This window comes from Xenopus tropicalis, chromosome 5 (genome assembly GCF_000004195.4).
Source record: "Xenopus tropicalis strain Nigerian chromosome 5, UCB_Xtro_10.0, whole genome shotgun sequence".
Taxonomy (NCBI): domain Eukaryota; kingdom Metazoa; phylum Chordata; class Amphibia; order Anura; family Pipidae; genus Xenopus; species Xenopus tropicalis.
Genome location: NC_030681.2, coordinates 30,895,848 through 30,922,475, shown reverse-complemented (window position 1 = coordinate 30,922,475; position 26,628 = coordinate 30,895,848). Strand labels below are relative to the sequence as shown.

The following is a 26,628-nucleotide window of genomic DNA, read 5'->3' as shown; positions in this document are numbered from 1 at the left end:
AATACGAAAAAGTTGCGACAAGATACGAGCATATCGTAACGGCTACGAAAAAGTGGCGACTATTCGTGCAAGTCGTAACGGCTACGAAAAAGTCGCGACAATTTACGAAAAAATCGCAAAAAGTACGAAAAACTCGCAAAACGTTCGTTTTACAATCGGAATTTTTCCCATTCGGATTCAAATTCGTGTCTTAGTAAATCAGCCCTATAATGTGTATTGCCCTTTAGTGAGGCAAAGACTCCAGTGGAAGCCATTGAGTTATAGCCAGTACCCACCTGGCAAAGAAAAAATGTAGGTTATTTGTTCTATTGAGAAAACATAAAGTGCTAAGTTTAAGTCATATATTTGTAGCTGAGTCAGTGGGCATATTATTGGGAAAAAAAACCCAAAATACATAGAAAGTAGCCACAGCCTGCCATACACACAGCAAACTACCGGCTTGTCATTACATAACACATACAGAGGATTGCCCTCATTCCCTAACAAAGCTGTACGTACCGCGTCACCGCGCTTATAGACGTATTCGTGCGCCGCACTCTCGCGAGATGAGACTTGTGACGTCAGTACTCGGTGCCAGGCAGGAGCTGCTGAGCTGGATGTTACCGGAGTAGCGGGATGTTTAAGCAGCGGTGCGGGGCTGCGGGCTGTGTAAGGAAAGTTGGGACTGCCCCGCAGGAAGCGGCACTTTCCGGGGGTAGGCATTTCTCTGCAGCGGTTCGCTCTCTATTGTAAATGGGTTGAAAGACTCTACTTCCGGTGCCTGGAAGATTGTAAATCTGCTGCGGGTTTATGTGCGGAGGGTAAAGCTGCTCTGTTAGTTTTAAAGAAAAAATCGCTTATTTAGTTAGAGAAGAGCGTTTCACTGCTGCCAGTGTTGGTATCGCTGTGCCCTGCCCCCATCCATCCCTTAGCCGCAAGCCAGGGGGACCCTGAACCCCAGGAGAGCTTCTGGGGAGGGAGAGATTTGTACCTAGAGGAACAGTCCCTATGGCCGTCCTCTGGAGTTGCCTCTGTGCAGGACAGGCCTACCCTACTACTGACAGCCTGACCTGCAGACGTGCATAATAAGAGTCCTGCCATCTCCTTGGTTCTTCTGTACTTCTTCCCTTGGTCTAAGTCTCATATACATTATAGGAACTTTTACTTTACTTGGATAAATGGGAAAACCCTAACCCTGTAGGCAGTTATGAATAATATATGGTGTTGGTTTCACTTTGGGCTAAACATTATTGGAGCTCCCTATAGATCCACTCAGGTCCATATCTGTGTTTCAAATGAAGGGTGGGCGTGTCCTAACGGTCCCTGCCAGAAGCACAGTAAGAGGGGGAGAGCCAATCACAGCCCTGCAGTCACACAAGCAAAGACAGGCTTCAGTTCCCTATCAGGTCAGCCTAGCTGCTGATTGGTTCCTATCCTACAGTGCAGGGTACGGAGGGCCGCCGGCTCCCCAGCTCATCCAGAGAATTTAGCCAGCAGGAAGTGGAACAGATGGGCGGGGCTAGTGGGGTTTTGGGCGAATTTCTCAATAAATCAGTCAGAAACACAACTTTTTTAAGCACAATCCTTCTATATCTAGAGGAGTATAATTCATTGGTACATTCATTATTTTTATAGGATATGTCTCCTTTAATGAAAGGAGAAGGAAAGCCTAAGTCACTTGGGGGTGCCAAATGTTAGGCACCCCCAAGTGACTTTAATCGCTTACCTTGTATCCTGGGCTGGTGCCCCTGTTAGGAGAAAACAGCACCAGCCCGGGGTACCTGCAGGGAGTGTTTCCTCTTCCTCTCTCTTCTGCCGGCGAAATCCGTGGGCCGGCGCATGCGCAGTAGAGTGAAAAGCCGACTTTCTTGTTTAAGTTTGGCTTTTCACTCTACTGCGCATGCGCGCGCGGCGCTACAGGAAGGAGGAAGCGCTCGCTGCTACCCCGGGCTGGTGCTGTTCTCTCCGTACAGGGGCACCAGCCCGGGGTAAAATGTAAGCGATCTAAGTCACTTGGGGGTGCCTAACATTTTGGCACCCCCAAGTGACTTAGCCTTTCCTTCTCCTTTAAGGGTACTACAGAACATGTACTGTATTTGTAATGCAATATAAAGATATAATACTGAGTTCTGTCAGTTTTTGATTCATTCATATACAGCCCATTGTGTTTCTAGTGTGATGAGTGCATCGCTTAATAGTGTTTGTTTCTCTTTAACCGTTCCCGTAGAATCAACTTCGTACAAGAAAACTCCAAAAAGGTTGTCTAGAAGCAAACACTCCTCTCCAGCTTTCAATTCTCCCTCCAATGACATTGATCAACAACATGAAATCTTTTGGGATCCATATTCGCCGACAGCGTTTAAAATCGGTAATGTTTGCTGCGTAGGCATATTGGTAATGTTTTGTGCATAGGCAGATTTCATACACTGTCTGAGCAGACTTTCTGCAATCCAATAGTAACAAATACACCCATACAGTTGGGCATTAAGGTTAAATTCGATCAAATTTTCAGGCCAAACTGGTCATATGTATGCAACTGTGTCGCTGATTCCTGTTTTTGCTACAGGTAGCACTGTTACTAGGTTTTCTCGAGCATGTTTTAGAAACTTCTAACCGCCATATTATGCAATTTTCTTAATGGAATTAAAGTGACAGATAAGTGGTGCTCGCAGTTTTCTGAAAACCTGCTTTGTTAAAAATCTGCTCTCACCGAGGTTTACAATTAGCTGTTTCACACACATATTGGGAATTTAATGTTACCTGATGGCTAGGTCCCATTTAACCTGGCAGCCAGTGGCCTAAATGACGTACCTGGAAAAAACTAATCCCTAAATAAATAAGTAGTAATAAAACCTCACTGATCTGCTTTGTTTTAGTTAGTTTACCTTTCAGTTAACATTTATTAGGATGTAGCCAGTGATATACTTAGACAATTTGCAATTAGTCTTAAATCTTTTATTTTGTGGATTTTAAATATTTTAACTTTTTTTTCAGCAGCTCTCCAATTTAAAATAACAGCGATAATAAAATTGCCAAAATAAGGCAAATAAAAACAATAAAAAATGTAGACCAACTGAAAAATTGCTAATAACATGGCATTCTTTAATTCACAAAACATTAAATTAATGGTGAACTACGCCTTTAAAGAAACACTAACTATACATTTGCTAGCGAACGTGATGCTGTAATATAGAAGCTCTGCACCTCTTATATGTGGCTTGGGGATAGTACCTCTGTTCCATTACATATTGGCAACCATACCACTTGAATGCTGAATGGCTGTTTATTTTATTAGCTACATAAATCCTGGTTTTGGTATTTTTGGAGATAATGTTGTACATTGTAGTGTTCATATATAAATAGAAATACAATGCTATAGGCACAAAAATGCCAGTGCAGTTATTATTGGGTGGAAGTTTGTTGCGTGCCAGACCCTAGATATTACCCTTAACTCAAGGCAGGTGTTCAATTTAGGGCTCCCTTGCATATAGGTGCCCTGTACATTGCATAACAACTTAAGAGATGTTTTGGGGCAAGTATAGAGCAGTGTGTATTGGACACACATGGTGTTGTGAATAGAGTTTGAGTGCACAATTTTGCACTTGCCTTACTTCATGAATGAGTCCTTATAACCTTTAAGATAAAAAGGCATATCTATTTATTTTTAGATTTAAATTGATTATTTTTTCCATTTTATGTTTTCAATTTTGCATGTATTTACTGTGAAATTCTTATGCTCTAGAAAATGGAAGAAGAAAAAAACAGACTGCGAGCAAATGTACTGTTGAAATTTCTGATATTGTTAACAGGATAGCTCCAAAGGTAATGAGCTTCAAGGGTTTTAATTGGGCTTTGTTTTTTGGGGTATAATTAAAAACCAACATGATTGATTTTATATACAAATTCCTGTTTTTATTTGTTAGATATTCTGCTGAAAATTGCATTAGGGTAGGTTAAGGCTAAGACGGGGCTGATAGGATGCATGTATATATAGTGCTACTTATGTATGCAGTGCTGCATATAGAACAATTACTGTAGGTCAATACAGTAATAAATACAAAGTAGAATTACATTAAAGGTTAAGTCTGATTGTTAACAAAAGAAGAGGAAGGAGGTCCCTGCCCTGTACAGTTTACGAGTTTTAACATGTGTTGCATTTGTGCACTGTGAGATTCTTAATTTGACATGGTGGAGACAAAACACAAGTATACAGTGACATTACAGAGTCATTTAAAGGCATGTTGGAGAAAGATACTGTCATACATTTGAAGACTGCATTCTTAAATTTGTTGCTCACGTGCATTTCCCAACTGTTGCCTATCTTATGCATAATTACATTGATTTCTGTAGTAATACAGTGTCATTCCTACATAAGAAGAGCTGTCCCTACAGATCTGCAGCTCAGGATTCTTGCTCTAGTTTATTCTGGATACAAAATTGCCCATGTTGCTCTTTTTATTTAGAGACCAACTTACTGGCTCTAATTAGTACTGTGATAGACTGTGGTCCCTCAAATTATTTCCCTAACTGATGTTCCAGTTAGGGAAATATTGTGATTATTGTGCTGTTTAATGTGCATTCTCACAATAAAATACAACCTAAATGTTTAAGCCTAATAATTCAACTTTTATATCATTTACATTTTTAGTGTTTCAGACATAAATAAATCTTCCCTACAAGTAGAATTATATTATATAATATTTTTTTTTTCCTTTTTGTTGCAGAATGAAAAGCCTGCCGCTGCTGCTTATCTTCAAATGTGGATTGGGGATGATGCTATTCCATCAACACCTGTAGTTGCAAGATCAAGGGCAAAAGCTAGCTTGTAAGTATTATGTCACTGTACTATGAAAGTATTTGCATCTCCCCAATGAAGCATAAAGAGTACATTTTCTCAGTTTATGCCAAATTTCCATAAAGTAGATGGAATAGATAGATCCATTTCCATAAAGTAGGTGGAATGGATAGATCTACAGATGATTTATCAGGGCAATGGCACATCGCGTGTGTTATCACCTACTTGACATTCTACTTCCAGATGGTGATGATATAACTAAAAGTAACATTTAAAACTGAAAAGCCTTGAAATGATCCTACCCATTTTTTGCTTGATTCATCTGGAAAGAAAATGCAATTTTTAAGTCTTTTGAATTAAAAGATCTGCATGGCATTTTGTTACTTGAAAGGAGTATGATTTCCTCTAGGCAGTCGCCATTGCCCTTAGGGAGAACCAGGCTTTTGACAATGACCCAATACATTCCTTATGTTGTATAGTAGACTAACAAGAATCACAATGTAGCATAAGGAGTCTTATTAGGTAATTGTTTACATATCAATAATAATGCAAGTTGTAAGGGCTTGTTTTTAAAATTGTTTTGACAGGAGAGGCATTCTATATATTTGATTAACTAAATATAGGCTAACACTGTACATTCTGTAGGTTGTTATGGGAACTTATAATGGTTTTAAAACACTTCTTAGCAGTGAGTGTTAAAACGAATACCTGTTTACATCTATAATGCCAAACATTATAAATGTTTCCGGCACTGCTGCAGCACATGTGGCTGAATAGATGTCAGGAGTCAAACAGGTAAGTAGGGTAGGGGTGAGTTCAGTCAATGTGCGATGTTCACAATTTGAATCTGAGCAAAAATATTTTTGAACAAAGCTAGGGTTAGTTTTATGTTAAGTATTAAATGCTGGCATTTGGTGTAAGAATGATAACACTTTTGTCTTCGTAATTATTGGTCATTAAAGTTTTGTATTATGGCTGTTTCTGTTAGAAGGCCTAGAAGCTTGCATACAGAAGAAGAACTCATGAAGCTGGCCAGACAGTTTGACAGAAACTTTGTAGAAGCAATCCAGCCTCAAGAACAACAGGATCTGACTTCAACAGATGACAAAACTGTACATTTAGGCGCTGCTCAAATCTGTGAAACAGATACATTTTTAGAAGATATCCCTGAAGAAGAAGTAGAACTTGCATTGAAATCTGTCAGTCAGAGTTCACAAGTAAGCACATCATCACATGGGCAGAAATCTGTTGATCAGGATGCAGAAGCAGCTCTCAATGCACTTTTTGACTGTTCCACGCAAAAAGTCAGTGGACGATTAAGCCAGACGTTATCGGATATCTCTCTAGGCAGCACACATGGGCTTCCTGTAAAAGATAACGCTGGTGAAATTTCTTTGCATAATAAAGGTGATGGCAACAAATATCGGACACCTACAAGGCAAAATACATCGCATAGTGACTCAAATTCAAAGGTGCTACATACCTCTAAAACGGATGGATCCATTTTTCCTAAGGAGAGATCTAAACAGACTAAATCTCATGGTGTGTCTACCACAGCTGCTGCAACATCTAATAGCCAAGATGACTTTGAAGATGACTGGGGCAATGACTTTTTTGAAGATGATTCTTTTGTTATGGAAATTACACAGAATCCAAATTTGATTGCTACCCCTAAATCTGAGCAGACCAATAGCAAATCATACCGAAGTGACTTGAATTCTGTTGGGTCTAAAACATTTGAAAAGTCTAAAGACAGTGATAAAACTATGGTTTCTAATAAAGCGAATAATTTTAAGTTTGTGTCACAAACCTCAAATGCACGAGTTGATTCACAGTCTATTGGCAAAGCGGAAAATTATGTTTGTCCTAAAACTAACAAGAGTGAAAATGTTTCAGTACCTTCAACAAGTAATATTTCCCAGTTATGTTTAAGCTCCCAAAAGAATAATTCCAGGCAAGATAGAAGAACACAGAGTAGCAGTTCACTTGTTTATGAAAAAGATGCCTTTACCTGTGGACTATATAAAAAACACAGTACGAACACAGAAATGTTAAGTGTACATAGTGTGCCAGTGAAGCCTTCTTCCTGTCACGTCCCACAGAAACAGATCCATGCACCTATTCCAGAAAAGACCTCAGTCCAGCATGATGAGTGGGATGACCCCAAATTTTCCGATGACGTTCTGGATATGTTTTGTAAATCTGATAGCCTTTGGGAAGCAAACGAAGACGATGATTTATTGTATCAAGTATGTGATGATGTAGAAAGGTTAACGCAGGCTCAAGTATCAAATGAAGGAAGTAATAAAGTTGAAAATACAGAGGTAACAGGCTTAAACTGTGCAAAAACTGTTATGAGAACAACCAAGCATGCACAGCCAAGCCAGCACTATGGGCAAAACAAAAATGGAAGCCAAATTTCCCAATCCTTTTCTGCAACAAATAAATTCAGTGGGAATGCAACACGATATAATAGCTCATCAAACAACAACTTGCAGAAAATAGCAGCTCCTTCTGCAGTCACAGGACTTAGTACATGTGAAAGTGTCTTTACGTCTAATGAAAAAGTAGGCTTGAGCAAAACTACCCTAGCCCCTGTAAGGTTTGGCAGGTTTCATTCTGTTCCTTCTGCTAGTGAATGCACTAAAACACTGCTTAGTGATACTCAATCACGAAGCGTGGGAAATCCACAGATAGCTACAACCACTGCAAAGACTTCTGTGGCACCTTCAAAGTTCACCTTTACTCGAACAAAATCATCTCAAATAGTGCCTTCACATACATTTACTGGAGGGACAAGTGATTTTAAAAATACAGATTTCCAAGATATAGCTGGAAACAAAAGTCAGAGAAATACAATGGCCCCAAAGAATAAATTACCTGATCACCACTTCAGTTTAAAGAGACAACTCTCTGACTCCTCTTTGCTGACTTCAAAAGGTTAGTTATCTTTTGTTTTTTTAATGAAAAGAAAATCTGCGTGCTATGAAATGTTAACTCAAATGATCTAAAGGGTATAGAAGAAGATGCAGTTTATGCAATGAATGTGTTGGCATCTTCATTTGTGTAATGTTTTAGTTGTTGCTATAGCTGGACCTTCATACCTACAATTGGTAGGGCAGTTTGGCCATTTTTCACCATATTGCCTGGCTTTTTGGGTGTGTATGACGCATTGGTGGGTGCTGTATTCAAGAGGGCATGCTAGGATGTTTTCGGGTTTGTCTGAAATTAAAAATCTCATCTGTGCCTATTTCTGGTGCATGGGGTATCACAAGAATAGGAGTAAGATAAACCGCAGTTCTTCCTTATTCTTTCTCAGATTACAGTGTTGATACATATGAATGTAACACTGCTATTTAGCTATTCACTTAAATGCCTAAAATGCACAAAATATGACTTTCGGCCTGCAGGCTGATTAGTCTGATACACCTGAATGTATGGCTTATAGATGGTCCACGTGTAGGAAGATACAGCAGACTACCCTTCACTCAGACAGTTTCTGTTCTCCTTGGAATTTTCCTTCCTGGTTATGAGATGAGAACATTTTTTCTGTAAAACATTATATAAACCTGGGGGTTTCTTTGTTCAGCGCTCTGACACTTGTAATAAACATCTTTAGACCTTATTGTCTCCAGTTACTAAATTTTCCTTTCAGTTTCTGGTTTAGTATGTGAGCAGTTTCCTTTGATTCTTTGATAAAGAACCAGGCAGACCATTAAATGTTCTTGACATGAGCTTATTCATCTGGGCTCATATAGAAAAACTGCCTAATCGCAATCTGTACTTCCAGAAAAAAATTATAAATGTATTTTATTTGCACATATCTGTCTGTGTTTGCAGGTACCCTTTCTCCACCCCCCCCCCCCCCCCCCCCCCCCTCGGCATAAAAGGAAACCATGGTACTCTTAGGGCTCTGGCACACGGGGGAGATTAGTCGCCCGCGATTAACTCCCTGTTCGCGGGCGACTAATCTCCCCGAGTTGGCTTCCCCTGCCATCCCACCGGCGAACATGTAAGTCGCCGGCGGGATGGCAGACGCGGCGGGGCAATTTCAGGGAATCGCCGAAAAAGACTCGTGAGTCTTTTTCGGCGATTTGCGCGAAATCGCGCCGCCGCTTCTGCCATCCCGCCGGCGACTTACATGTTCGCCGGTGGGATGGCAGGGGAAGCCAACTCGGGGAGATTAGTCGCCCGCGAACAGGGAGTTTTATCGCGGGCGACTAATCTCCCCCGTGTGCCAGAGCCCTTACATGCCTTATATTCTCAATGTAATGCAAACCCTCCCCCACCTTGTTCCATTGTGAAGTAGTACATTCTGAGACTTGAAGTCCCTCTGCTATCCTGAAATCGGTGCACCACTCTCTATGAAAAGCAGATCTATAACTTCACAATGGAACAAGGTGAGGGAGGGTTTTCATGACACTGTAAACCTAAGGTATGTTGGGAAATGGTTTGTCAGATTACCATGGTTTCCTTTCTCTGCACTAGAGGTGCTCCATTCTTCATAAAGTAAACCCCAGATCTTAAGTATATTCTAGATAATAGATCCCTATACTTTTCCATGATTCGTATAAGCCTCTGTCCCAGTGAAGCTTACAACCTAAGTCCCTATTGAAACAGTAGGGTCCATTTTATTAGGAGCTAATTAATTTGCCTTTTTTGGACTGAAAGAGAAAACCAGGGTATCCCAAGGAATCCCTTTCGAACACAGGTTGAACATAAAAATGCTGGGATTAAACCTTGGATACCAGCACTGCAAGGCAGATCACATTTTTCAGAGCACAGGCGCCTCAGTGTAAATAAAAATCTTGCCAAAGTCTTGGTAAGTTCGATGTCCCTTTCCGGGCCCACATTTGTATTCCTTCAAGTCCAAAAAACCTATTTATTAAGCTGTGTAAAAAACTGTGACAGAATTCACCACGCATCGCCAGGCTTTGCAGTTTAAAATCGGTGTAATTTTTTTTTACACTTTTTTTTTCTTTCACTGGAACTCACTTAAAATAATGGCGTTTTTTTCGCAAATTTTGTTTTACACAGCATAATAAATAGGCCCCATAGTGTAATACTAGACACCCCCACTTATTGTGTTCCAATTGGGATCTATGGTACACCTTTGTACATTTGAAAAAAATCAAATAATGATGTCTAGTTAAAAAGTATTACACTGTTTTCTCTGCTTGTCTTCCCTGAAGCTTATGTGCGCTGGCTTTTATTTTAGGAGCTTCACTCTGTCTGATTGTGCATGTTGTTCCCATAAACATTCCGATGCCACTTTAATTTATTATTCTGTGCAATTGTGTCACTTAGGGAATAGATCAGGAAAAACAAAATGCACCAAATATCAGAATAGCCTTATTATACGTTGCATGATTATTCATAATTCTCTTTCCAGTCAGCAAATGTGTAATGCCGTTGCTGTAAAAATATATATATTTTTAAACTCATACCTCTTTGTTCTTCAGTGTTTGTTTCAGAAGAAAGAAATAAAAAGTGTTCAATGGAAGAAATTGAGAGAAAAAAACAAGAGGCGTTGGCCAGAAGGCAAATGAAACTTCAGGCATCATCCAGTGATACAGCACGCACATAGCTATGATGCTGCAATGCGTACTTCTGACATCATGGATTTGCAGACTGGATCTTTGTTTATTGAAACTTCTCTGTGAGAATTAATTGTGCCGAATCAAAGAGAACACTATTTTTATTATAGATTCTAACATTTCATTGTTTACAATGGTAAACCATTCTTTTTTTGTAATATTTGTATAAGTAAAAAGGTCCTCCTGTATGTTCAGGAATGGCTACGCTGATACAGTAATTGTATGTATCGCGTATGTAAAAATCAAACTAAGAAATTTTTTTGTAAAAATAAAAACAGTTTGAAAATCATTTATTCTAAATTGTACAGTTTCTTCAATCTTCTGTGTCATTTAGCATAACATTTCCTTTTTGATAAATGCATTGACAAAATTAATGTAATATTTTTTACATTATTTAAGGGGTAAATTTAGTAAAACATAATTTCTCATTTTTTATTTTCAAATTCAACAATTCATTTTCCCGAATGTCTGATATTTATTAAAAAAAAGAGACTTAAGCAGGCCCACCCAGTGGCACAAAAGAGCAATGGAGCTATGGTATGCAGGTCACAAGTCACCAATTTTTTATAGCCACACGCACTTTTTAGAAATGAGCAGCAACTAGCGAATCAATGATCCTAGTGTTTCGTGACCTAGTAGCCCCAGCAATATATGACACTCTGAACCCATTGTATTACAACACGGTGCCAGAAATATGTCACATCAGCTCAACTATTTATGACAGTGATGCCAGTGTTTTCATGATCCTGTGGCCCCAACAATACATGACAGTTTATTTCATGCCACGTGTATTTGTATGTATGTATATCTTTATTTTTAAATCACTACTTATGTACGCAGCACTGTACAGTAGAATAGATTAATACAAACGGGGTTATTAAAGGAGAATGCAAGTCAAAATTTAAAAAGCATACTGCCCAATAGTCCTCCTATTGTTTAGTAAAAATGCCACACTTTTGGCTCACCTAATCAAATATTTACTCAGTCACACTTACTTCACATTGTCTATCTGTTTTCTTGAACAGGCAGCCATCTTTAAAAAGGTATTCTCCCTTCTTTTCCCTCCTTGCTTCATACTGCACATGTTTCATTCCCCCCCCTCCCCTCTGCCAGATCCGCTTCTGATTGGCTGGTGGGTATGTGTAGCTCAGAACAGGAGACAGAATCAAGTTACACACATGCTCAGAGAATAGGAAGGCTGCCGCTGGCACCTACAGGATGGGAAAGGAGATTTCAGTGATGTCACTGTAGGCGTCACACTGCTGTAGGCTGCCAGCACCATATCTCAGAGAAGCAAGCAGGGATCTGGGAATTTAGATATGCAGTAAGGACCTAAAAAGAATGCCTTTAGACTTACTTTTCATTTATATTAACCTTTTCTTGTCCTTAGATAATAGATAAATACAAAGTATAACAAATACAAGGTACGGTTGAAGTTAAGAGACAAAAGGATGGAGGCCCCTGCCCCATAGAGCTTACAATCTAGATGGGAGGGTAACTTACAGACACAAATAGGCAAATATAAGTGCTGTAGGTTACAGTGGATGACACTGCAATATAAGTGTTAGTTCCTAGATCCGGTACTATGCGAGTGCTCCAAATGATTATGCAGTATACTTTTGATGGAGCATGGAAAAGGGTGAAGGTGGATGTCTAATAGCAAATGGGGGGATGTTGCAGGGAAGTGGTATGGACTGTTAAAGGAATTGAGCATGGAGGAGGTATAAAAGCGCATTGGGGCAGCGCAGGTTGGAGAGCTGACATTGGGTTGGAGTTGTGAGGCAGGAAATGCTTCTTTCCTGTTTGGTGAACATATAAAAATATTTATAATATATATTTTGAGCACTGCATTAAACCCAGACATACCAGTAACATCAATGTAAGAAACTTAAAGGCGCAGTACATCCCCTTTTTTCATGAGTTAATAAATAAATAGGTCTTGTGCTGAAGATACTTTTTGCCCATAGTTTTAATCATTTAAAAAAATCTGTCTTTTGTCATTTCTAAACAGAGAAATTGAAGCTACTATTTACTATTTTTGTGAGGTAAGTAACTATATTACAAGTGCAGAGATAATCTCCCTGCATTATGATCTCCTTGCAAAACAGTCATAACAAAGGGTAACGGGAGGGGGTTGTATAATGGTAATCTAGCTATCTACATTGCAAGGTTTAATCATAAAGTTGTCCTCCCTGCCGAATCAGAAAACCAGGCATTTGTAGGTCAGCTAATTACCTAATGCACGTGCAAGTACAGTCAATGGCCAACCAGCCAGTCCCATTGGTTTCACTTCAAGTGGTATATGAAGAATATACCGATACTCAGCGCTCTCGGTGGAATGTCTTGTGTATAATCTTCGGTGCTGTTAAAGTGTCCGAATCTATGCAGCTCCCTCTTAAACAAACCCTTTGATTGGGTCTCAAGAATTTTCATCCAATGATTTTCCCTTTGAGCCAGTCCAATTGGTTTCACTTGTCAACGTAATGCACCTGTCATTTTGCAGTAATGTATTGTCCGATATTCAGTACCTTGGTCTGTTTGTTGCCAGCTGTAGTATTTTTTGATGGCAGCATTATTACATAGAGCACTTTCTCATCAAAAAGAAAAAATGTAATAAGCAGTTATATTTTAAGCATTTCACCATCATCTAGGATGCTGTGGAATGTACAGGCCAAAACTTATAAACAGCTCTGGAAGTGGCAGAACACAGGATGCACGTTGATTTGTTCGACGGTAGAAGTTTTCCTTTAGCATCGGCTTTAAATGAGGAAACAAAACCCTTGAAATGCCATCAAAGCAAATGGTCTGTGAATGTTGTTTCAAAGCTTGTCATTAGATGCCTGGGTATTTTCCACTTAGCTTGTTAAAGCTTTTTTGTTTCTGAAGGGGAAGGTATGACCAAATGTACCGCTTGGCACAATCACTGCTGAAACTGAAGGCCACATTAATTCTTTCTTGATACATAGAATTAATTAGAGGATTAACATTCGTTATGAATTCTTGCCAACGTGTTTTTTTTTTTGCCTTTTTACTGTGAATAAACCCCAGGCTTTTTTTTTTTGTGCACTAATGAAATTGCAAATTGACTTCTGTTGAAATGATGCTTGACTAAAATGAACAATTAAAAATGTATTGGTCTCAATGAGATAGATCAACTGATCATTTTCAGGATTAATTAGTCTCAGGAACCATCTTCATTATGCAGCAGGCTAAGCATAATGCTCAGAATTGCCTTCTAAAGTGACATTAAAAAAGATAACACATTAGTCAACTGCAACCAGATTTCTCGACAGTACACGCGCGCCACTGTTTTCACCGATAATCTGTTCTACGTCGATCGTGAAAGACACTGGCATCCAGTAGTTTAAATTGGTTGTTGTGAACTATAACCTGTTAACACTTTTCATTTTCTAATACAGGTATGGCCTGTAATCCAGAATGCTTGGGACCTAGGGTATTCCGGATAGGAAATCTATTGAGTCTCCATTAAAAATAATTTAAACATTAAAGGGGTGGTTTACCTTTAAATTAACTTCAGTGTGTTGTAGAGCAGTGATCCCCAACCAGTGGCTCAGGGGCAACATGTTTCTCACCAACCCCTTGGATGTTGCTCTCAGTGCCCCCAAACCAGGTAGTTATATTTGAATTCCTGACTTGTTGGCAAGTTTTGGTTGGATTTACTAATAAATAAAGCCCCCTGTAAGCTGATAGTGTGCATAGAGGCTGCCTAATAGCCAATCTTAGCCCTTATTTGGCACCTCCATGAACTTATGATGCTTGTGTTGCTCTCCAAGTCTTTTTACATTTGACTTTGGCTCACAAGTAAGAAGGGTTGGGGTCCCCTGTTATTGAATGTCCAGTTCTAAGAAACTTTTTAATTGGTCTTCATTATTTAGTTTGTATAGTTTTTTTTAATTATTTGCCTTCTATTTCAGACTCTTTCCAATTTTCAAATGGGGGTCACTGACCCCGGCAGCTAAAAAACTATTGCTCTGTGAGGCTACAATTTTAATGTTATTGATACTTTTTATTACTTGTTTTTCTGTTCAGGTTCTCTCCTATTCATATGCCAGTCTCTCATTCAAACCACTTCCTAGAGAGTTGCGGAACAAAGTGAAATAATTAAAAAAACACAAATAAATGTGTTTTGCCTTTAATAAGGATTAATTATATCTTAGTTGGGATAAAATACAAGGTACTGTTTTATTATTACAGAGAAAATGGAAATTATTTTTAAAAATTAGAATTATTTCCATAAAGTGGAGTCTATGGGAAATGGGCCTCCTGTTAGATTTTTGGATAATGGATTTCCATTATACTAATGTGTTAATATAAATTTAAGAATAAAGCTAAAGCAGAAGTACTTCAACCAAAATGCAATTGTATTCATTGTTTAAAGAGGGTCCACTCCCTTATAAGATGTGTCTTTGGGGTTTTTGCACAAATAAAAACCAGACTGACATTTTTTCCAAACCTGATTAACACAACAACCCATAACTATAGAACAGTATATCTTTTTGTTTTTTTGGACATGCCATGAAACTAATTCATAGAGAGATTCATTTATAGAAAGATTCATACAGAACCATAAATTCAGTTTGTGTGTATAAAACACAGAATGGGGAAAGTGCCACGAGAGAGGGATTGGGACCATAATATCAACAAAGGGTAGAGAAGAATTCATTTTAAGAAAGAATTAAGGGAGAGTGCTCAGAAGTTACAGAGAAGGTGAAGAAGGAGGAGGTAAATGAGATACAACAGGAAGAGAGGACATATGACCTAAAGAGCAAATAGTAAATTAAACCTTTTACTAGTGAACTTGGGTTGGAAGTTAGGTTAGATTTTTTTAACTTCTAATTGTCCTTATTTATACAGGAGAATGACTTTCATGGCATGATTTTAGGGGGATCCTGGGACAACCAGGGTGTATCAAAGGCATGGCCTCAAGATTAAAGGCTATGGTATTTGCTTTCATTACCAAAAAATGCTCAGTTTTCAATATATTTACCTGAAAAAGTTGGCCTGCTTAGAACGTGGCACCCTGGCTGTCACAGATCCTGGCTACTGAGGAATGATGTCACAAAATGTATATGCACTTTACAATCAGCACAACCGTTTTGCTCACTGAGAAAATTGGTGTTGGTAGATGGTGCAAATACTGGGGCAAATTTATTTGATTGATCAAAATTCAAATGTCTGGATTAGACATGGTAGGTTTTTGGCTTGAAACCCTAAGGGCAGTTTTCTAGTCTGCTTATTGGGGTGATTTAGAAATGTCCAGGGAATTTATTTGCCACTGTTTTATTGTTAGGGGTGGTATTCAGGGCCCTCCTTGGGGCTGGGGTTCCAATAATACAGTGTTATCCTGTAATATATTAGGTTTAAATTGTAATGTCATGATGTGGTACAGTGTTGACACTAATAATAACCCTTGGATGTAATGAGAAACTGCTGTGGGTAACTGGATTTTAAGGCAGAAAGTGTTGTGAGTGGTGAAATAATCCTCACATTTTCTTGAATATACAATTGCTGCTTCCCCAAAAACCACATACTTTATCTTCAGCCAAAGACATTTGTGAGACTTCATTCTAAACATGTTAAATTGTCTTGCAAATCAGCACATTTGTTTATTTTTCATAATTTTGGCTGTGGCAGTATTCAAACGCAGGGATGGAAAGTTGGAGTTCCCAACCTATAAACCACACGCCTCGCAAAATAAACTGTGTGGATCTTTCGTTTTTTTCTATCCAAGCTTGGGCTCTGTGAGAGCAGTCATGGCTGGAACGTTCATCAGAGGGTAAGGGGAGTTCTATAGCACTGAACGTCACTTAAAGGAGAACTAAAGTCTAAATAAAGAAGCAGGGCAGAAATGTTGTATATAATTTACAAAATGGGCTCCTGTACCTACCGGGACAACCACAGTTCTTTAATAGGAAAGATCTGTGTCTCAAATGATGCCCCCATTAGCCCCCCATCTTCTTTTCTACTGATTCACTGCACATGATATGTCCTGAGTTAAGGGACAGACTTACTATATACTATATATATATATAGACTATAAAATGTCATTATATAAGGTTAATTAGTAAATAATACAGATTATTAGTACATGGCAGCTCTGAAACCAGTGCAATAGCATACGAATTTAGGTAATTAGCCCTGTAGCATCAGTTTATATAACAGAAGATGCAACAGCCCCTAAGCTTGGCTTCTCAACAGCCGCTCAGAGCGCACTGAGCATGTGCATGGTCACTGACACTCCTAACAGAATCCAAGATGAGAAGCTTCTGTGACAAATTTGAATGCCTGGATCATTACTACTATAGAGATGCTGAACTTTTAGGCAGGTGCAATAAGTTCAGTATATATAATATGACATTTCTGGCCATATTCTTTGTTAGGGTTTAGTTCTCCTTTAGCCTGCAGTGCCACCCAGTATTTTTACCCTGTCTGCTGACACAAGTTGGTGCTCATTTGGGTTAAATGAAATGTTCACATTTTGCAAGGGGGTGGACTTTGCAAAATAAACACTTTTCCTACTGCAAAAGTTTATTAAAAATCCTGATATTTTTACAAAAGAAATATGATAATGTTTATTTTATTCTTAGATAGTGACAAGTGAGATTTCTTGTTTGTGCTTTTGCTACCTATAAATGGTATAGATATGGGATCCCTTATCTGGAAACCCGTTATACAGAAAGCTCTGAATTACAGGAAAGGCATCTGCTATAGACTCCATTTTTTTCAAATAATTCAAACTTTTGAACATGATTTCCTTTTTCTCTGTAATAATAAAACTGTGTCTTGTACTTGATCCCAACTAAGATATAATTACCCCTTATTGGGGGCAGAACAGCCCTATTGGGTTTATTTAATGGTTAAATGATTCCCTTTTCTCTGTAATAATAAAACAGTACCTGTACTTGATCCCAACTAAGATATAATTACCCCTTATTGGAGACAAAACAATCCTATTGGGTTTAATTAATGTTTAAATTATATTTAGCAGACTTAAAGGAATACTGTCTTTGGAAAACATATTTTTTTTTTCAAAACGCATCAGTTAATAGAGCTTCTCCAGCAGAATCCTGCATTGAGATCCATTTTTCATAACCACAAACAGATTTTATCATATTTAATCTTTAAATTTCACACGGGGCTAGCCATATTCTTCATTTCCCAGGGTGCCACAGCCATGTGACCTGTGCTCTGATAAACTTCAGTCACACTTTACTGCTGCGCTGCAAGTTGGAGTGATATCACCCCCCTCCCAGCAGCCGATCAGAAGAACAATGGGAAGGGAGCAAGACAGCAGCTCCCAGTAGGTATCAGAACAGCACTCAATAGTAAGAAATCCAAGTCTGGCTTGGGACTCCTCCAGTTACATGGGAGTAGGAGAAAAAATAAAGGTGGCCATACATGGTCCAATTTTAGCTGCTGATAACGGTCCTTTAGACCGATTTGGCAGCTTATCTGCTAATGCATGGGCACCAACGTCAAGCCTCTCCAACCAAAATCTGGCCTGAAATTGGGCAGATCTCAATCGGGCAGGTTTGATTTTTTCGTCGGATCGGGGCCCGCATCGTCTTGTTGATGCAGCCCCTGAACCAACGGCGCCTACAGTACCCTACAGTATATCTTTAAAGTCTGGAGATCCAGACCTCTTATCCAGAAACCCCAAGGTCCCCAGCATGCTGGATAACAGACCCCATACATGTACCAAATTTTTTTTAGAAATCCCTAACAGCTATTTTTGGGGATCCCTGTTTGTTTCCATTGTTAACCTCATTTTTATTTTTTATTTTTTTGGTTTGTTAGATGAAGAAAACCAGAATAAATCAGCACTAAATGCTGAAGAAGTATTAAGACACAAGCATGCAGTTTTATTTGGTCTTATTACATTATCTAGCCAGTGATGAGTTCTTTGGTGTATTACAATATATAAAATCATTTGGTAGCTGCTAACTTAAGTTCCAATTTGCATTATTCACTAGCTTGCCACAGGGAATACTCTTACATGGATACATTGCTTAGAGAGCAAATTCGTTGTCATATGTTTTTATTTCTTGATCATGAAGAGATATAAAATAGGTTTAGGCAAATGCCAATATTCTATGATGTATCCGAGCAAATCACATTTTAAGATCTGTTCTATTACTTCTGAAATCCTATAAATCTCCTCTCTAGTTTCCCCCGCTTGCTTAGTAAAAACAAATAGATATTTATGTAGACTTATTCAGTAGGTTTATGTTTATTTTGTCATAAACAGAAAATATTCAAATTTACGAGAATGTTTAGTAGAATGTGCATGGTAAAAACTACTGTAATAAATCCTTAGGCACGGAGTCAACTCTAGATGGAATAGAAGCAGCACTGGGCAGTATTCTGCTGGAATGTTCTGTTTGATTTTCATTTATAGTTAAACCTTCACCTATGCGGGAGAAATATTGCTGTTTAATTTAAAGAGATACTGACACTGGAAATTAAACCAATTTTTTACATCCATCATAACATTGTCTTTGCCCATTGCTTTTACATAACCTATCTGATCCCCCATGTTCCTTATAATGTACATTCATATTTCTTTGGCAAATCTTTTTTTATTTCTTAGCATTTCAAATCACAGGATTCCAGCAGAGCACGTCATATTGTGGGAAAAGTATAATCAAGTCTTAAAGAAACATATTAGCAGTGCTAATGCTGCAATGATCTAAATAACAAACATTGCTTTTTTTATATAAAATAAATTATTTTTTATTTATCCATTTTAATTCTTGTAAATCTCTCTATGTTTCCAGTATCCCAATAAACTATATATTGGCTATACATACTCTGATCACCTATACCCCTATTTTTTTTAAGTATATAGTTGGTCTTTTTCTGCTGACTACAGTCTCTTTACATAAAATGATTATTATTTATATGACAAACTGCCCCAGTGGGGCTAACTAAGACCCTAGTGCTGAAAGGCAGCAATGCTTATAGCTAAGGAAGCTTTATGCCATTTTTTACATGTGTAGAAACAAGTTTCTCATAATGGAGATTCCTAACCATTCAGTCTTTTATTTTGATCAGTAAATACATTTGATAGGCAAGTTGAATAAGTTTGATAAACAAAAATTGAAATTTAACAGTGTCCAGAAATTTTGTCTATAGTAGGCAATGTTATTTTTTTTCTAGTGGAATTCACCAATATCGATACAATGTTGATAAAATTGGATCAATTGGCAATTAATCATTCTGATTTGCTGTGGATCAGTTGTTGTGTTAATAGTTTTTATAGATCTTTATTGATCGATCGGAATTGAGTATTGATGTGATTTTCAGAAAGTGCATGAAAAATGCATTAAGAACTGTTGTACAAAACAGTCTAAAACTGCTAATATCTCAAAAACCATTTAAAATAGAAAAATGAATATAAATTTCAAAAGTACTGGGAAAAGCACTCTGAGTTTCCATCAAATTTTTTTTTTTTTGAGTTTAGATTTCCTTTAAAATTTAATAGAAAATCAGTCCCTAATAGGAAAATGTAATAAAAGGTGCAAGCTTTGCTACTGGTCTAATCACCTATGGCAACCAATCAACAGACAACATTTACTGGTCACCTGTTTGAAAGCAGCAATATTATTGATTGTTATGGGCAACTGCTCCTGGGCAGAATTAGTGCCTTTTAGTCTATACAGGGGCATCCGTAATTATTATAATTAATCAATTACAGTTATCAGGGATATTTTTTAACATAGAAGAACTTTTTTTTTGTAAACAGGGAAGGTGTTTCTTGATGGTGAGGGCAGTGAGATTGGGGAATGCCCTGCCAAGAGATGTTGTAATGGCAGATTCTGTTAATGCCTTTACGAATGGTTTGGATGAACAACCAAAGTATCAAAGGTGATACCTGTACTAAAATCTAATTAGTATAGGTATCAGTCTATATAGTTTATGTGAGTGTATAGGTTGAACCTGATAGACCTTTGCCTTTTTTCAAACCAAGTTAACTTTGTAATTGTCTTAAAATCTTGTCCTAAATGTATAACTTGTTTGTAAATGCATGGTAAGCATGCCATGGAATGATTTATATTTAAAAACAACTAGTATTAGTACCTTTTAAGCCTTTGCTTATGATGTATTCCATAGTATTTCTTTGGTCTTAAAAGTTATAAGTGTTATACCATAACAGGTCTCCATCATACAGAGCAACCAATTATTATGGGGCTGTGCCTGCCGTCCAACACCTTTACACTGGGTTCTGACTGCATTCCATAAATCAGAACACATGAACAAATGAAATTTTTGAAAGAAAACAAAAAATGCACTTCTTTGAAAGTGAAGAGCTATATTTTTCTTTCAACAAACGGTTGCCATTTGTTATTATGCACTTATCTTTTGCCTGCATATTCTGTGGCAGTCAGCTAGTTAAACTACTGCTAAACCTAAATGATCCAACAATTCACAAACACATTGTCAAGCTCTGTGAAAGAAGACTACATGGTGATTATCCTCCTTTTTTCTAATTGTACTCAAGATTTCTTCAGAGCCCCTATAAGAAATAGAATACACAAAAAGGGGGATTGTGGGAGCACTCTAAGGCTAAGTACAATATACAAGTACAATGGAAGGGCAAAGTATACAAAAGAGAGGGCATTGATCAATGCACATTCCCTGATCCCCTGTTTCACTAGTCATTTACTATCTATGCAAGTACATGTATTTTCAAAAACGTTATCATCATAAAACTAAGAAGCCACCATGCCACGTCAAGGTAAACCCCATATGGTGGCCCTTACTATTTACCACCTGCCATATTTGCCATAGGCTGGCACCTCCCTGCATGGTAGCATTTCTTGGGAAAAGTGTCTCTTGACTTGGGCATTGGTTTTAGAACAGGGCTTAGTTCTCCCCCACCATTAATTTTATAGGAGAGAGATTGCCATAAACAACCATTGGTTTCATAGGCTTAATCCTCTCTTGCTTGTGGCTTTTAAAGGAGAGAGAGACTGCCCAGGCCAACACCCATTTTTAAAGGCATATGTGCTCCATTATAGGGATCACCTGTCTACAGCAGGCATTAAGTAAAGGGCTTCCCTTTGCACTTTACTCTGGATTTTTAATCTACCACAAAGGGCAGCGTTTGCCATGGGTGCAAGTGCTCTGTAAGGTTGCACAATTAAAAAAAAGGAAAGCACTTAAGCACTTTTTCCTAAAAAAGTTCCCTTAAATATCAGCATTGGTGACAGTCTTCTGGCAGCATCTGAGGGGTAGAATCTGGGCAGTATTCCTGACATTGAGAGGAGCTCTTAACTGCTACTTAAACAACCTCTATAACACTGATGCCACTTCCATACTATTTAGAGACGCTGTAACTGAAACGCTATTAAGAAATTCTAGAATCCGAACAAATGATCAAACTTGGACAACCGGGACTGTCTCTTCCAGTCAACTCCTACACCACAAGAAATAAAATAGGAAATGACATTTTTATAACTCTTTCCATTAGTAAGTTAAGGAAAAATATTGGAGGCACTCAAGGTTTATGAAGCATTGTTTACTGTTAAAAGGGACTGACAACTCTTGTATTTAAGAAAATAAAAGGCAATTGATTTTTTTTTCCTGCATATTTTAATGATTTGTTCATTGCTTGCTAAACCTTTTAACAGAGATTCAGAAGATATGTTTCCCCCCTTGGAAAATGTATATTTCATAACGAAACAATACATGGAAATCCATAGCTGTAACTTCTCCATGTGCTAATGGTTTTATTGCGTTTTGTCCAGTGTTTATATTGTCTAGAATTGCACAGTACTTAAAGTTTGATTAATTTCTTGCATAATTCAGTTCTCTGCATGACATTGAATGGAAGACTTTTTAAAGCTTGCTCTGGGATACATTATAAATCAGCTTTGTATTTATCATGCATGTCATAATTTGGGAGCAAACTATTGACCGAACACTTATAACCATTTGATTTAGACTTTCTATGTAATTCTAAATAGGAAAGGCTGTCATATTTGAATGCAGTTATAATGGGTTCTCTGTGCTGTGTCATTAGCCGATAAACTTAGCTACTAGGGTTGGTCAGCTGCTGTATATTTAACCCTCAGACTAATCTACATTATAAAGTTGATGTGCTGCTACAAAAAATATACAGCAACTATTTGCTGTATTTAGTTTGCCTACATCTATAATTCCCATTCCCAAGCTAGCTGAGAGAGCAGCAATGTGATGCCCTCCGTACTGATCACCATCAGGTATTGCATCAACACTCCTCACTCGTCAACTCTACCACAACCACTCACTCCTCTGCTCCTCACAGGCACCCAGAGGTAGCATAGGGCAGACAGAGCATGGCACACACAGGCAGCATAGGGCAGGCAGAGTATGACACACAGGCAGCATAGGACAGGCAGAGTATGGCACACACAGGTAGGGTAGAGCAGGCAGAGTATGGCATACACAAGCAGCATAGGTCAGGCAGAGTATGGCACACACAGGCAGCATAGGGCAAGCAGAGTATGGCACATAGGCAGCATAGGGCAGGCAGAGTATGGCACACACAGTCAGGGTAGAGCAGGCAGAGTATGGCATACACAAGCAGCATAGGGCAGGCAGAGTATGGCACGCACAGGCAGGGTAGGGCAGCCAGAGTATGACATACACAGGCAGCATAGGGCAGGCAGAGTATGGCACACACAGGCAGGGTAGGGCAGGCAGAGTATGGCACACACAGGCAGCATAGAGCAGGCAGAGTATGGCACACACAGGCAGGGCTGCATGTGTGTGCCATACTCTGCCTGCCCAATGCTGCCTATGGGAGGTGAACCTGGCAGAGGCTTATTCTGGGAGTTTGTTAGTATTTGGAAATAGTTATTATATGGACCCTAAGGTGTTTAATTATGTCCTCCCACAGGGGAGGAGAAGGCATATGGAGTTAAGGGTATGTCTCAATATGACATAATATAATTCTTTCACATATGAATGAAGGGTGATATCCCTACAGTGAGCACCAACCATTTTGGTTTCTGCTGCGCTACCAGCATTACTGTGGTTATGGTCTTAAAGGCTCTTATGATATTGTGGGTGTGGTTTAAAAAGGGTGAGTGGCCACAACTGGCTTCCATTAACGGCCCTGCACTATATAGGCCAGAAAAAGTCTGGCCCTCGGTACCACAGAAGTTGGAAAGCACTACTCTAGAGGGCCAAAACATGTTACTAGGCAACCAGAGACTCACTCCCACATGTAAACAATACCTGTCTACAAACAGAGCCAATATAACAACTGAAATATCCTAAAAGATTTCAGGTTAAAATCAGGTAATGCTGAGAAAGAACAGTTCAGAACACAAAATCAGTGCAACAGCGAAGTAAAAGGGTTCTGTTGTTAGGCAACAGCCTTATACCTATACCTGAGATTAAAAAAAGAGATGATTAATCAATGCACATTATATATATATAGTACACACACACATATATATATATTATAAATTAATGTGTCAAAAGTTTTAGGCAAGATCCAAATTATTAATAGACCAGGCTCAAAACAGATCAAGTGGGTTAAACAAGAAAAAAAGACAAAAGTAAGCGTATTCCTTTTGTAACACAGTATAGCAATTTTGCATCATCAATGGTATATATTACAGAGAGCTTTTTCTCACATTGAGGTGTTCCTGTTGCCCCCTATTGTCTTATCGCAGAACGGTTGGTTGCGTTGTGACCTCATCAAAAGTAAAAACCTAAGTAACAATCTGATACCTTTTTAGGTTTGAGGGCATCAGGTATAGGTTGTATAGGTTGTACACAGTATTTGAGGAGTTTGTACATCCTGATACTGGTGACCCCGTCCAATTATGGGGACATTATACCTATATCTCTAAATTTGTGATATATGCGTTGACTTGTCCATGTGGTCTTATATATGTGGGTGAGACAAGTCCTCAATTTGGGAAATGCTAGCCTGCCAGTCTCAAGACATTTTTTCAAGATGGGTCATTCAGCTGAACAAAAATGTATGGTATTAGAAGGGATTCCACCTTTAATATGGAGGTGACTTGTGACCCAGTCCAATTATGGGGACATTATACCTATATATCTAAATTTGTGATATATGCATTGACTTGTCCATGTGGTCTTATATATGTGGGTGAGACAAGTCCTCAATTTGGGAAATGCTAGCCTGCCAGTCTCGAGACATTTTTTGAAGATGGGTCATTCAGCTGAACAAAAATGTATGGTATTAAAAGGGATTCCACCTTTAATATGGAGGTGATCATAAACAGAGGGAAGTATGGTGGATCTATAAGCTTAAATTATTAGTACCATATGGGCTGAACATAGATTATAACCTGTATCGTTTTTTGTAATCTGAAATAAGATGCTCATTTACATTTACTAAATTATTACCTGCAGAGAACTTTGGGTCATTGCTATGAGAGTAGTGATGAATGAATCTGTCCCGTTTCGCTTCATGAAACAGCGAAAAATTAGCAAAATGGCTTGAAATTAACGGGCAACAATTTTTTTTGTGCTATCATTTTTTCTTACGTTTAACAATTTTTTCTTACATGAGCGTTTTTTTCTCCAAATGCATTAAAGCCAATGTTTTAACACAGTTTCACGTCGATGGTGAAGTGCAGTATTTTGCCACGAATCTATGCCTGCTGAAAATATTCACAGTACTAGGCACAATATCCATAGTAAAACACCATATCCATAGTATTTGAGTCTACTTGTGCTCTATTATGCCTCTAATTATACGTTTTATGTTTTTGCATTTTATCTAGCTAAGTAAATAATATTTCTTTATTCCCCCCAAATTCTACCATATTTAACAAGATTTCAATCAAGATATGTTTGAAATATAAATGCGGAAGGATGGTCGACGGATAAATCTAATATTTCCATGGAAAAAATAATAGTAAACATTTATTTTGGCATGTTAATTCTTCAATTCAATTTCTTTTCAGCTGTTCTTCTAATTAAATCTATAAATAATGTCTTTTCTTGGGAGAGTGCATCTAACCTCACTTTGACGATGCTTTAGCTCTGAGCGTCCACTGTCAAGAGAAGAAAATATATTCCAAAAGTTAATTATCCATCAATGAAATATCCTCTCACCCTCATTAATTTCACTATGCTTAGTTTAAACTAGTGTGCATTGTTCCATACTCCCAAGCCAATATAAATATCCTATTGTAATTTTTTTGTGACGTGAGATTCATTATTTTCAGCTCTTTAATTTTCTTTGTTCCAGCTGGAACCATCCTAATGTTAAAGATTATAATTGTCTGGTTTATTTTCCTGTCTCTACTCATATTTTATGTCTTTGTTTTACCTTTGCTTAACCATATCTTTTTCTTATTATGTTGTTTCCAAAATTCCATTAAAACTATCTCATGGGAGGCCATATCATAGACTAATTATTTTTTTTTCTTTTTCTGTCTCTTTTTAACTCCTTTTTTTTCTAGTTGAAATATTATGTCTGAATTCCTTACCGTATAAATCTATTCTTTTTTGTTTTGGTCTAAACAGTTTCCCACTTGTAAAGTGGCAGAATCATCTCCTTGGGATTTAATCTAAGTTATCACATTTCAGCAATTTATATTTGCACACTTCCGCAGACTAACATGAATACTGAATGGAAATGTGAGAAACATCTGCTTCATTCACATGCCTCCTAAACTCCTGCTATACAATGGTAACCTGCACAGAGACATAAATATTCAGCAAAATCTGAAACCAGTGGTATATAGTATACTATTTATGAGGTACAACTGTATATCATCGAAAACAAATTGTCATCACAAGGAAAAGCGTGAGCCTTTTCTGCAGTCCTATATAAAAGATAATGGGCAGATTTGCAAGCATTAAACAAAATTCTTGATCGTTCTCCAATACTTCACATCGGGATGAAATTTTACTACACAAAAACAAGCAAAACTATTTTGTCGCCTGAGACTTTTCATAGATGACATGCAGCTTGAAAATAAATCTTTCTAGAATGTTGGAAATTTTACTACAATTTTGATCCAGATTTCTTTGGTTTACCCCAGCACAGAGCAAGTGAACACTTCTAGGTGACAAAATGCTTTAGTATGGGACCTGTTATCCAGAATGCTCAGGACATGGGGTCTTTCCATAATTTGGATCACCATGCTTTATATAACAGAACATATATTTGCATTGCAAAAGTGTATGCCATTGTGTAAACAAATTTTCCTTTTCACAAATGTAATGTTGCATATTGCAAATGTGCGTGTAATAAAA

At 38.0% G+C, this 26,628-nt stretch overlaps 1 protein-coding gene across 1 annotated transcript; it reads left to right on the top strand.

Annotated features, from left to right (window-relative positions):
* Positions 1-582: 582 nt before the first annotated feature.
* On the top strand, positions 583-10,660 carry etaa1 (ETAA1, ATR kinase activator). Its single transcript, NM_001078808.1, has 6 exons — positions 583-694; positions 2,207-2,347; positions 3,722-3,801; positions 4,704-4,804; positions 5,763-7,714; positions 10,237-10,660. Exons 1-6 carry the CDS (start codon positions 616-618, stop codon positions 10,359-10,361), a joined length of 2,478 nt encoding a protein of 825 aa, NP_001072276.1. The 5' UTR covers positions 583-615; the 3' UTR covers positions 10,362-10,660.
* The last annotated feature ends 15,968 nt before the right edge of the window (positions 10,661-26,628 follow it).

Bases quoted from the DNA above. Each gene is read 5' to 3' on its own strand.
- etaa1 (NM_001078808.1), top strand. From the start codon at position 616: ATGTTTAAGCAGCGGTGCGGGGCTGCGGGCTGTGTAAGGAAAGTTGGG. The intron at 3,802-4,703 runs GTAATGAGCTTC...TTTTTGTTGCAG, and splicing joins TTAACAGGATAGCTCCAAAG to AATGAAAAGCCTGCCGCTGC. The intron at 4,805-5,762 runs GTAAGTATTATG...TGTTTCTGTTAG, and splicing joins TCAAGGGCAAAAGCTAGCTT to AAGGCCTAGAAGCTTGCATA.